Raw genomic sequence first — 13,207 nt, 5'->3', positions numbered from 1 at the left:
ACTGTCTAATTTATATGTCACTTACTTGTCAAAAGGGCTTCTGAGCAGTTTGAAAGTATAAAGCCAGTTATGAAGGTTTGTTTCCTCACACTTGAACATTCGTTGGCCAACTATTCCCTCCACATTTGAATACTGGAAGCCCTCTAAGAAACTGAGAACACACAGACAGGGTCTAAATTGGCTGTGGCAGGACTAGAAAGATCTTTGGGTCATATTTGGAAGATGTCTGAAATTCATCTTGAGTGCTCAGCAGCAAAAAATGGCAAATTATATGTTAGGAAATTTTTAGAAAAGGGGTTGAAAAATGAACAGGGCAGGATCGTCAGTATCTTTATATAAGCCTGTGGTGTGACTGCATTTGCAATGTTGTGTAGAGTCACCCCATCTTTTAAAAATCTCTCACTATAACTGGAAAATATGCACAAAAGAGCAACAAGAATGAAAAAGTTGCCGGGCGCCTTTTTTGTGAGAAATCAAATAAAATGAATGACATACTGATGGAGAACCTGTGGCCCTCCAGGTGTTGCCAGACCCCATTTCGCATCTGCGTAATTGGCCAACGGTCGGGAATGATGAGAACTGAAGCCACCAACATCTGGTGGTGGAGGCAGAGCTTCCCAACTTTGGAACTGAACAAACCAAATCCAAATTGACGTGTGTAGAAAGTTCTGGAGGTAACAACTTAAAACCGTTGACAAAGCGAGTGACAAGTTATCTGATAATCTGAAACTCACTACAGGCAGGATATTTAACCATTTTCTTGATATATTTAGAGGTGGAGAGGGACTGTAGATCAGTGGTGGAGCATATGCTTTCAATTTGAACTGGACTTTGGGGTGACCTTCAAAAGGACTCAACTGGCCAACAGAAGTAACTCAATTATGCAACAAAGAGGTAAGGGTGCTGGATGGGACTGGATTACAAAAGAAGAAAACAACAACTGACGTGGGCCAGGCCATTTTGCACACAGGGAAACACACATGCTCCTCCCAGAAAATGATAATAGTTTTACTCCATTACAGAAGAGGGTTCCCTGCTCCTTCTACATTCTCCCATCTATGCGCACAGCCTCCAAATGTCCTAGTTGGTTTCTGTGTCTCAGGAAAAAGGATGAGGAATATGTACCCCCCATACATTTTTGGACTCTCAACTCGCCGCTGCCCCAACCAGCATGACCAATAGTCATGGGTGAAGGAAGCTGGAGCCTTAAGAATTTACCAGAAGAGCCCTGCTGGATCAGGCCAGTGGTCCATCTAGTCCAGCATCCTGTGGACTAGTCAGATGCCTGTGGGAAGCCTGCAAACTACACCTGAGCGCAACAGCACTCTGCCCACCTGCCATACTCAGCAACTAGGATTCAGAGGCATAATGCCACTGACAGTGGAGGCAGAACACAGCCACTGGGGAAGCAACATTTCCCTATCCCTGACTTTACAACCAATACCATTGCAAAAGGCGGCATGGTTCCACCTTGACTGTGTCTAAGTGGTTTGGGGGTGCTGATATGAAAGGTGTTGCAATATTTGTTGCAGAAAGTGGGTGGGCAAGAAAAGGCATGTCCATCAGTCCTACGTGTGTACCCAATGAGGCAGTTGCAGCAACAGGGAGCCCCCACCTCCACCCCCAACCTTCTGCTTATGTATCTCCGCCACCCAAAGCTGCCGGCAAGCAGGCGAAGACTACACCTGCGTGTAATCTGTTTCTGCTCCTCCCTCTTCAATCCTCTTCTGGTCCTGGGAGACAGGGGAGCAGGAGAGGTGGGGGGAGGTGTGGAAACCCTTGACTCCACACCAGTCTGACTTACCGTATTTTTCGCCCTATAGGACGCACTTTTTCCCCTCCAAAAATGAAGGGGAAATGTGTGTGCGTCCTATGGGGCGAATGCAGGCTTCAGGAAGCTATCCGCAATCCTTGGGAGCCCGGCGCTACTTCCTGCCAGGCTCCCAAGGCTTGCGGACAGCATCCTGCAGCCCGAAACCTGGGGAGCACAGCGGAGCGCACCCCGGGCTTCGGACAGCTCTCCGTAAGCCTTGGGAGCCCAGCGCGACTTCCCTCCGGGCTCCCAAGGCTTGTGGACAGCAGCCTGCAGCCCAAAACCCGGGGAGCGCAGCGGAGCGCGCCCCGGGCTTCGGGCAGATATTCGCAAGCCTGGGGAGCCCGGCGGGAGTTCCCGCCGGGCTCCCCAGGCTTGCGGATAGCAGCCTGTTCTGGGGGCTGGGGTCAGGGGAAGCTTGGGGGGGGAAATAATTTTTTTTTCTTTATCCCCCCCCAAAAAAAACTAGGTGCGCCCTATAGGGCGAAAAATACGGTATCTCTTCCTCCTCCTGCCCCTGTTCTTCACTATTCAGTCCTGCAGCAGCTTCTGCTGCTTGACTCTCATCTCCTGGCTGTTACAGGCTCCCCCAGTTCACTGATTCCTGCTTCAAAGTCTGTCTCCAACCCCCCCCCCTTCTCCCAATGCCCACTCATCACTATCCAGCCACCAGCCCTCAGTGTCCAGTCAGTCCCTGACAACCACGCCAGGGAGAAAGACTGGGATAGAAATTTAACTAATATATAAAGTTAGTAAAAAAACAACAACAGGTAAAGGTAAAGGACCCCTGACAGACTACTCTGGGGTTGCGGTGCTCATCTTGCTTTACAGGCTGAGGGAGCCAGTGTTTTCTGCAGACAGTTTTTCCGGGTCATGTGGTCAGCACAATGGAACACCGAAACCAGAGCAGCGCACGGAAACACCGTTTACCTTCCTGCCAGAGCCGTACCTATTTATCTACTTGCACTTTTTTGGCGTGCTTTCAAACTGCTAGGTTGGCAGGAGCTGGGACCGAGCAACAGGAGCTCACCCTGTCACAGAGATTCGAACCACCAACCTTCTGATCAGCAAGCCCAAGAGGCTTAGTGATTTAGACCACAGCGCCACCCGCGTCAGCTTACTGCAAAGTTGTTGTTACTGCTTCTCTGTGAGAGAGTTTGTGCCCATTGCCCAGCACCAGGATAAGTGGGGTTGGCCTCTTTCGTCACAGGGCTAAGTGTCATTTCACATACAGCGGTACCTTGGGTTACATACGCTTCAGGTTACAGACTCCGCTAACCCAGAAATAATACCTCGGGTTAAGAACTTTGCTTCAGGATGAGAACAGAAATCGTGCAGCAGCGGTGCGGCAGGAGGCCCCATTAGCTAAAGTGGTGCTTCAGGTTAAGAACAGTTTCAGGTTAAGAACGGACCTCCGGAACGAATTAAGTATGTAACCAGAGGTACCACTATACATCTTAGTGGGGAGAATTTCACCTGTTTCACATTCCTTTCTCATGATGATGAAAGAAGTCATGCATGGTTTCCCTTGCTAAGTAACTCTCTAATTTACAGAAGCTGCCTGAGGGTCTGGACCCAACAATCCTACAAGCTTGAGTGTCCCTCTCTGCACCTGTTTGGGAGTCTGGGTGCAATGGTTTAATCCACCATGCCTCTGAAGAGTCCATGCTCAGAATACGGAACCAGGAATCAACTTCAGCCACGTTCTGGACCAAGGCTTTTTGCTGCCCCTGCCCCTAATCAAGGGCCATAGTACCCAAGGCCAGTACAGAAGTTACTTTTGCACCTAAAGTGAAAATAAAAAAATCTGTAGCCCTTTTATGACACCACAAACCAGCTGCCTAAAGCAGATGCCTCCCTCTGCCTAATGATAGGGCCGGTCAAGTGAAGAGGGATGGTTCAGCCCTGAAGTTTTGTCCCTGCACATTCAGTTCATCTTTTCTATTGTGCTTTGGATCTAACCCATTAGTTCCACCCAGAGGCTGCAGAAAGGCCAATTTTCTTCATCTTGTTTGTTTGTTCCTCAGTCTCTGTCTGGCTCTGTTCCTCCTAGTTAGGCTTGACTTGGCCTTTGTTTTCTCTGTTCTCTCCCCCCCCCCCCCCCCCACTGCATGAGCTTCTGTCTTCCCCACACCGCCTTTTAAATAGTGTTTGCTGGAATTCAGCTCACTGGGGGCCACGAAGGGGGGGTGTTAACTGGCTGTCTACTGGAGCAGGAATAATCCATGCCTAGGCTGCTGGCTTTGCCACCCTCCCTCACCCAGACCGTTCTGCTTCTCCCACACAGACTAGGGCATAGCAACAACCAGCAACAAACTACAGAACCGAATTAATAATTTGGGGGTATTAAAAACATTTGGCACCTGCTCCTGCATCAGGTAAGCTGTGAGGCTGTTGTCTTTGAGCTGGAATGTCACAAGGTGGGGCAGGTAGGATTGCCAACTTATCCGCTGTCTCTCTGGAAAACAGATCCAGATAGTCTGTGGTGATGTTTATCTCTTTGCTGTGAAAAGCTTCACCTTCTGATTTCTTCATATAAGCTGTTGTTAACATCACAAGAGCAGGCCAGGCTGTTTTGTGTTTACTTGTGAGTTGGCAACCAATGGGTTGGTCAGATGGCAATCATTGGAAAACCAGAATTTTGCGTGAAACAATGATTTTCTGCCTTTTGAAGAGATGGCGATTGGCAGCAGCTCTCCAGGGTTTCAGACAGGGGACATTACTAGCCTTTTCTGGGGATGCTGGGAATTGAATCTGGAACTTTCTGCATACAAAGCAGAGGCTCTGTCACTAAACTACAGCCCTTCCACCACACATTGCTAGAGGCTCTTTGCTCACTATGCAATATTAAATCATATTGACAGCCAACAACTCACCTTGTACTGACTTCTGAAAGTAGACATCTTAGTACATGGATAATAAGTTTTACTTTTTATTTTCAATGTATGCCTCACTTTTTCATCCTTGAGAGGTTTAAACTGGTGTTTACTATGCAAGAAAGAAAAGAAAAGGAAAAGGAAAAGAAAGGAAGAAAGAAATTTATTCTGGTTGCGCTAATTACAGAATAGTGGCAACTCAGAAACATAATCAGCACCATTACTTATCTGAATAGGCAGTTATGGGATGGGATGGTGGAGAAGCAGTTCATTCAGACAGCATTTTGAAAAGCACCCAAATAGGAACTATGATTTAACAAGCAGGAAATAGGGGTCATTGGAGGACATGCATTTTTGTTGAGATGTTGCAGGTATTTAAAAGATTCTTATGTGGGAGAAAAGCTGAGTGAGGCTAAAGTGAAGCCCATCATCACAAGAGTGGGTGACCAAACAGCGGTCCAGACAGCCAGGGGAAAGAGGAGACAGGCAGGCCTGACTTCAGAAACAACTCAAGTAGAAGCAGTTCCATTGTATGCCACATAGCAGCCAACTCCTAGGGGCCATGGGGGCTTTGACCCCTGCAATAAAATATTTCAGAGGTCTGGGCCCCCACAAAGGTGATGGGCATTGTCATTCAAATGGTGTGTGTGCTCCATGTCATGTGATCGCTTATGCAGGGCGGGGCTTACCTAGGCCCTCACAATATGTTATTCTAGTTGGCGCCCCCGGTATGCCATATCTTCAATGTAGCCACTGAAGCACCAGCATGCCATTTGAGAGTTGTGCTCCAGCACTTTCTGCAATGGATTGAGGGAGGTGCAGCCTTCAAATTAATGGAAATGCAGCAAAGCATTTCACCCTGGGATTTCTCCATCACCCATTTTCTTAAATGAGGAGGCTTGACCCAACAGTCATTATCTGGAACACACCCACCCACCCACCCCCAAGGCAGGAATATATTCTAAAGGTCTAAGAAGCATGAGCAGAATGAGGAAACTAGACGATGCATTCATTTACTATAATGCAAAAGGGTTAAACTAACACAGTAATGTTTAAATGGCAAAAAATATTCCCCCCACCATTCACAATTGATCATTGTAATGTAGTGTTCTGCACTGTGAGTAACAAAGGCCAATTCATAGCTGTAGATGCAATTGCCAGGTTGTTGGCTGATAGGGTTGTCTTCAAGGATAGAGACTGCATCCCTATGGAACCAAGATACTATCTGATGTTTGATGATTCATACTCCTGAGCTATTGCATAATTGTTTTTAAAAAATACTGCTAGCAGGAGTTGTAGTAACAGTAATTGCTTAAGAAATATAGTTGGGTTAATTCGGGCCTTGAAGCAGAGGTGGGAAACCTGTGGCCCTTTGGATGGTCTTGCACTCCATTTCCCATTAGCTCCAGGCAGCAATTGAGACCTACGATATATGTTAATACTCTGTGTTTTATCAACACTCACCTAGAGAAGATGAAGGAAGGGAGCTGGTTAGCTGAGTTAGTCTGAGAGGGTGCCCTGAATAAATATCTAAACTGGCTAAACTGTCCAAGCAGCCAGAGGTACAACTGGAGAAGATTTGGTACAGAGATATATTGCCCCTAGCAACCAGACTGAGTTGTGGGAATATTTGGTTGAGGTAGTGGCAGAGGGTAGTGGCAGCAACTGTGCCTCTTGAGTCTTCAGAAACAGTCAATACTTTTAAGACCCCAGTGTGAGTATCAGTAGTCCCTCGTGTACACACTGTCCCTTTAATAAGCCAAAAATCTTAGTTCAAATTTTATCCTGTCTCTAGTGTGGGTGTCCTAAGATTACTACACATGCTCTAATTCCTTTATCCTTCCAAGGCACTGCAAAAGATGATAGTCCACAGGCCAGGGGCAGAGTTGACATCATAAATGGTTTCTCTTCTCCATACACTGTTTGTTTTCCCTCAAGCGATAAAAGTAATAAAAGTAGGAAATTGCTTGTTAATATTTGAATAAGCTGCTGAGGATCAGCTAGGTAATGGGGAACAGACTTTCTTCCCATCTGAAACCACTGGTATTCTCCTAAATAAGACCACTCCAGCATCTTCCCCTCACCCACAAGTATCCTAGATCCTGGCCTTCCTGTCAGTAACCTTGTCAGTAACCAGATGTGGCAAACCTTCAGCCATCCAGATGTTGCTGAACTACAACTCCCATCAGCCCCAGCAAGCAGGGCCAATGGCCAAGGATGATGGGAGTTGTACTTCAGCACCATCTAGAGGGCCAAAGGTTTCAGTCATAGGATTGCCATATCTTGAAGAGCAAAAAAATCAGACAGCCCATGCCCGAGTGCCTGTGCCCAAGCCACCCCTGCCTCCCCAAAACAAACAAAAAACAAAAATTCCAGACATTCCCTTTAAAATGTAAAAATTCCCCCAGATGGGCATGTTGGCCCCCCCAAAAGAGGACACGTCCAGGATTTCCCAGAAGTATGGCAAGCCTATTCAGTCACCTGTCCCATAAGATTCTTCCTCTTTGCCCTGCATGGAATCATGTTCTTACAAATGATGCCTAGATGATGTTTTCGTCTGCGTTAGGATGATGCAATAGTTCAATGAGCTGGAGTGGTGCCAGGGGTAGAATGTGGGGCTGACCATGGAGTAAGATCTGGGTTGAAATCTGCAGTTGACAAGAAGCTCAATGGAAACAAATAAGCAGCCAGTGAAGCAACTTCCAAACGGGCAGGATATGTTCCTTAGGACAGGAGCCTGTTAGCAGCATGGCTGCTTTATTTAAACTAACTGAAGTTCCTTAAAACGTATTCAAAGGCATCCCCACATATAACACATTGTGGTAATCAAGGCTGCTGGTTACCAGAGTGTGCTTTTCTGAATGTGACTCTGCTGTCCGGTGGTGCTGGTGATTTATTTTCAGTGGCTGCTTTGAAGACTGGGACTTTGTGCTCTGGGAGAGGCTGTTTCCTCCTCCCACCCTCTACCTATTAGCACTGCAGATGCACGAATCTCATCTGCTCCTCTCTTTCCCATGCCCCTCCCACTCATAGCAGCTTGGGAGGTGGGGGAGGTGGGGAAATTTACACCGAGGAAAGAGTTACATGCCCTGTCCTGGAGCAACAGGATAACAGGCACCACACCCTTGTCCTTGATCTTCAGAACCACTCAGTGGGGTTGCCAGTTAGCAAAACAGTAGCCATGGGAGAGCCTAATTGTAGATTTCCCTTTCAGGGCTGGTTTGGGCCAGAGAGGGCTGAAATTATTTTAAGTTACAATGCTGTTCTGAGCATTGCTTATGAGAGTCCTGATCGTTTCCACCATCGATCGCTTATCGCTTGGCATTTCCTTATAAGCAAATACAGAGTCTTGGGTTGGGGTGCTGTTTGGTTTTTTTGATGGTAGGTTATTGTTATTGTTGCTCTTGGGTGTTGTTGGTTTTTTTAATCTTTATTTTAGATCTTGAGATTTATTTATGACTACTTTTGTTATGGGATGTGGGTGGCTCTGTGGGTACAACCACAGAACCTAGGGCTTGCCTATCAGAAGGTTGGTGGTTTGAATCCCCGTGACAGGGTGAGCTCCCGTTGCTTGGTCCCTTCTCCTGCCAACCTAGCAGTTTGAAAGCACGTCAAAGTGCAAGTAGATAAATAGGTACTGCTCTGGCGGGAAGGTAAACAGCATTTCCATGCGCTGCTCTGGTTCGCCAGAAGCGGCTTAGTCATGCTGGTCACATGACCCGGAAGCTGTACGCCGGCTGCCTCAGCCAATAAAGCGAGATGAGCGCCGCAACCCCAGAGTCGTCCACGACTGGACCTAATGGTCAGGGCTCCCTTTACCTTTTACTTTTGTTATGTTGTAGTTAACCTTTCTTTTCCATGTTGTAAGCTGCCTTGATCGCGGCTTGAACTGTGGATTGAAAATTGTTAAAACTCCTTCCCTTCTAGTACATTGTCAATTAGGGAGATAGGAATGAGCGGTTGACAGCAGGAGTTGTATTGGAGAGAGATTTATTTCTGCTAGCTCAACAGCAGAGATAAGATAAATGGAGCGTTTCCCCAGAGCCATAAAAAGATCACTGCCAGAGTAAGAGAAGGCCTTTGGCCCTTCAAGGGGTCACTGACAGCTGTTAATCGCAAGGTTAGAGCGTGGGATGACTGAGGGAGACTTTCGGAGCTAGGTGTGGCTGCAAAGGAAGATATTGCTTCTGCCAGGAGTAGAAGGGCACTTCCAGATGGGCTGCTATGTAATGTGTACAAAGCTGGGGAGCCCATTCCATGTTTTGTGTGTGTTCCAATTCACCAGGGTCAGGAGGAGTTAGCCATGTCATACAATCTCCCACGCAAGGATGAATGTTCACCAAACAGGTGGTCTGGAAGTTCCCTAAGTTTTATAAGAGAACTCATCCACACAGAATATCCAATCACATGCCTTCTGATTGGAGATGAAACATGATTATGAAAATAAATTTAATTATGACTCTTCAGAATGTATATGAATTATAAATGCATCTTAATGTGCAACATTAACTGGCTGAAGGACAATTTAATTTAAGATGAGCATGCCATACCCTACAGGTTTTTTTATGACTGTGTGCAAGGATCACCCTATGCTCCCCTGCAGAATGGACAGTTGGTGCTGACTGATGTTGAGGGTAAAAGATAGAATGTGTTTAGAAGAAGGGTGCAGTTCAAAAAGTCAACGAATTGCTGGCTCACTGTTAATAATACTTTCCCACTATTCCCCTACCCCCGTCCCCCACATCTAAAAGCCTGGTGCATTGATTGTGATATATTTCCACCTGCATCTTAATTTGTTGCCAAAACTTGCTGTCATTTTTAAGAATCAAAACTGCAAAGGTTTGCCCAGTTCTTTCTTCCAATGTTTCTATTTGTCGACTCTCTTTCCTTGGAGGGTTTTAAGCAGAGGTTAGGTGGTCATGGATGCTTTAGTTGAGATTCCTGCATTGTAGGAGGTTGGGCTAGGGTTGCTATATTTCAAAAAGTGAAAGTGAGCTTTTTAAATGAACTTCGCTGAAATGTACTAAACCGACATGGACTGCCATGCACCTGGACATTTCAGCAATTTCCGCTCAGGTGTGCGCACACATGGGGAGTGAGATGAGGCTCGTGTGTCAAAGGACCTTGGGCTCACTCTGCCATTCTTCCGTTCTTAGACACAATTGCCCTTATATGGCGAAGGCAGGTGGCGATGGCATTCCGTGCCGAGGGAAGGAGGGTCCAAAGGTCACCCCACTGCTTGCTCTGTTCAGGCACAGTCCGTCTCCAAGGTGCTGTGTGCCCACCAAACAGACACTGCAGCAAAGGTAAGGAGGTGGTTCCGGGGAGATCCAGGGCCTGCTTTGGACTCCCATCTGTCCTTGCTCTAGCCCTCAGCTTCATGCCAGCATTGTCTTGCCCAGAGCAGCCTTCCCCAGGCTGGTGCCTTCTAGATCTTTGGGGGTAGCAGAATGTGCAGGAGAAAGTGGATGGCAGCTGTAGTCTAAAAGACGAGGAGAGCACCAGCTTGAAGAAAGCCGTCCTAGGAGAAGATAGCAAGCAGCCTCCTTCCCCCCTCCCCTGCTTAGTCTGGGTGGCTTTTCTTGTCAAATGATTTCAGGTTTCTGAGGGGCGAGAAGAGGTTCTGAGCCTTTATAGTGAAGCTAGGGTCCAGGACCCCAATTTCAAGGTTTCTCCTGAGGCAAAAATGATGCTTATGCCTCCTGCTTGGACTGAACTCATTTTCTATGGACTCTACACTGCATGAGGTTAGAGGTGTGAAGACCAGGGGGGAAAGTGGAAACATTTATGGGGAAATTAAATTTGGTTCTTCACATTTCTGCAGCAATTTGTGCTTTTAAAAAAATCCTCATGGAAATTATTCAGCATTTTTGTGCGAATTTCTCCTAAGAAACACATTTTTACATGCAGTTTTCACCAATGTGCACATTGTTTTTGCAACTAATTTCCCCTAACGTAATGCCTTCTTGTATCTTATTTCCACTAATATATTCATTTTTATGCTCATTTCCCCCTAGCACACGTTTGGGTAAACGCTGGAGAACTGCATTACAAAATTTGGGAAAGTGTGGATTTTGAAGGGTGGTGGTGTTTCCGTCTCATATTATTTCAGAAAGTGTGATTCTGATCAGTTCAGTTTTAAATGCAAATCGAATTGATTTTCTCCCCTGTTCCTGGTAGAGAGGACCTCTCCTGGTTTTTAAAAGTGTTAATCTGTTTACTTAAGCCTTAGCAGAATGAAGGCATGCTAATTGTGTCTGGCTGTTAACCAGAAGGTTGGTGGTTCAAGCCCACCCAGGGACTGCTATGGATTCCTGCACTGCAGGGGGTTGGACTAGATGACCCTCGGGTTCCCTTCCAATTCTACAGTTCTATGATTCTAATGCTGGTTTTGTGATTGTGCTATGGTTTTTTAAATGTTGACGTACTTGTGTGAGTATTTCAATTATTTTGACTGGATTCTGTTGTTTTTAAACTTTTATTGTACATCCCTCTGAGCTCCTTTTAATGGAACAGGGATTTAAAAATGCAATCAATTAATTGATAAAAACACAAATCTGCCTTATACCTGATCAAACTATTGGCCCATCTAGTCCTGTATTTGCTGTACCAGGATTGGAAACTTGTGGTCCTTCAGATGTTGCTGGATTACACCTCCCATCACCCTTGGTCATTGGCCATGCTGACTGGTGCTGATGGGAGCTGCAGCTCATCATCATCTAGAGAGCATAAGGATTCTTGGTCTTAGGCAAGTCTTTCTAGGCTCTACTCTTTGAGATTCCAACTGGAGGCTGCCAGGCATTTGGCCATGTGTGCTGCCATTGAGCTATGGCCCCTTCCTGCAAACCTGAAATCACGTTTCATGTTCATTGCCCAATTTAACACATTCATCTTAAAACCCATTGCCTGGAAGTGAAATCTGTGGCAGTGATGTAGAGTGAAGGGATAAATGGAAATCCCTTTTCCAAGCCTTCTCAAGTTCTCAAATCCAGAGCTGTCTGCATGCATAGCACTTAAAAAAATAAAAAGGGTTTGAACCAAGATATCCCAAATTCTGATGAAAGCTGAATTATGCAAACTGCTGGGTTTTGTTTTGTTTTGTTTTGCATAATTTATTTTGCTTTTGCTAATCATGAAGAGGAGCAAGGAACCCACACAGAAGTCCTCCTCCCCAATGACCCTTAAAAATCTAATTCCGTCCATTTTCTAACTTTTAATCTTCATAGCATTTTTTCCATCATACTTCCAAGCATAGCTCTGCAATCTTAAGGTTTTGAAAGCTGCTTTCCCCTTAAGCAAATCTTAAGATTCTTTAAGAAGCTGACTTCTGTGACCAATGATATGTCCAATGGCTTTTCTGCATTTCTGCCAGCGTGCGTACAGGCCTGCCTATAAATTGCCTATAAGCATTCAAATTTTAGCACCAGGCAGAAAAATTACAGGTGTGCATCACCTCTATTGACATTATGATTTACGTGCCTGAGCTGGACAGCTAGACTGCACTGCACTCCCTAATATCCTGAGCTGGTCTGTGGAAAGCGACTGCTGCCTTTTTCACCCCTTAAAAGCCAAACTTAGCTGACTAGGGAAACACCTGGAGCTCAAGTGAAGAGGAGCTGGAGAGCTGGGCAGGTATTTTGTTATGAGAGGCAGGTTTAGGTTTGAATCACAGCAAATTGTTTTCCCAGGGCACCAATTTCCATAAGATTTGCATAGGTTAATCCATGTGCATAGGTTCAAATTTAGAAACCATTACTACAATTTAAATTGAAATAAAGTACATCTCACCAAAGTGGAGAAAACTTTGATCAGGTGACCTGTGTGTGCCTGCTTAGTCTGTCTGTCATCCAGGTGCTCACTTTGGATGGGCAACTTCAAGGTCCAATTCTGCTGTCCCTTCTGGAGATTATTTCTCTTTAAACTGGGCTTGGACCGGCCTATCCTCAGATGATAACTCTTTACTGTGTAAAGTAGGACACATGGCTCCATCCTACTCACTGTGGGGATGAAGGGGGCTGCGGCTCATGCCCTCTCTCCCTCAACCGTTCTCTCACATACTCTTTGGGGAAGGGCCCAGGCTCAGTTCCCACCATCTCCATGTCGCTCAGAGAGCTGCTTCTAGTCAATGTTGACAATACTGAGCTAGATGGACCAAATATCTTACTCAGAAACTTCCAGTGTTTCTGTTCCTACACCTACACACTTGCTCTCTCACTCTCTCTTCTGGAAATAGGAAATAAACTTAAAAGAAATCAGCTGTGACATCCTTGGCAATGTTGAAAGCATGTGTGTACATACATAATTACTCATTCAGGAGACACAGGTTTAAGGCTGATTTCCCACCAGCTGTAAAAATCTTTACCTTTCATTTGAGTGAACCCAAACAATGTTTTTGGTAATAATAACGTTGTAATAACAAGTCTTTTGGCAAGAGCTGAATTAGTTTGACTTAAGCAAAGCCCTTGGGCTTTTGACACAGACATCACAAGATCTCAGTTCATCTGCATGGTAGTTAAAA

The 13,207-nt window shown here is 45.8% G+C and overlaps 1 protein-coding gene across 2 annotated transcripts in view; it reads left to right on the top strand.

The window, feature by feature from the left end:
- Positions 1–4,074: 4,074 nt before the first annotated feature.
- VIL1 (villin 1) overlaps positions 4,075–13,207 on the top strand; it is a 31,345-nt gene continuing 22,212 nt past the window's right edge. Inside the window, exons 1-2 of one of the 2 annotated variants that reach the window (XM_080980891.1) lie at positions 4,075–4,191; positions 9,846–9,995. In XM_080980891.1, coding sequence (XP_080837017.1) covers positions 9,862–9,995 — 134 coding nt within the window. In that variant the 5' untranslated portion in view covers positions 4,075–4,191; positions 9,846–9,861. Of the gene's footprint in view, positions 4,192–9,845; positions 9,996–13,207 lie in introns of those variants that run through there. The other variant, XM_080980892.1, reaches the window with a different exon arrangement.

This window comes from Podarcis pityusensis, assembly GCF_964106645.2.
Source record: "Podarcis pityusensis genome assembly, chromosome: 1".
NCBI classification, from domain to species: domain Eukaryota; kingdom Metazoa; phylum Chordata; class Lepidosauria; order Squamata; family Lacertidae; genus Podarcis; species Podarcis pityusensis.
Note: the sequence above shows the minus strand (reverse complement) of the source record. Positions and strands in the feature narration are given on the sequence as shown.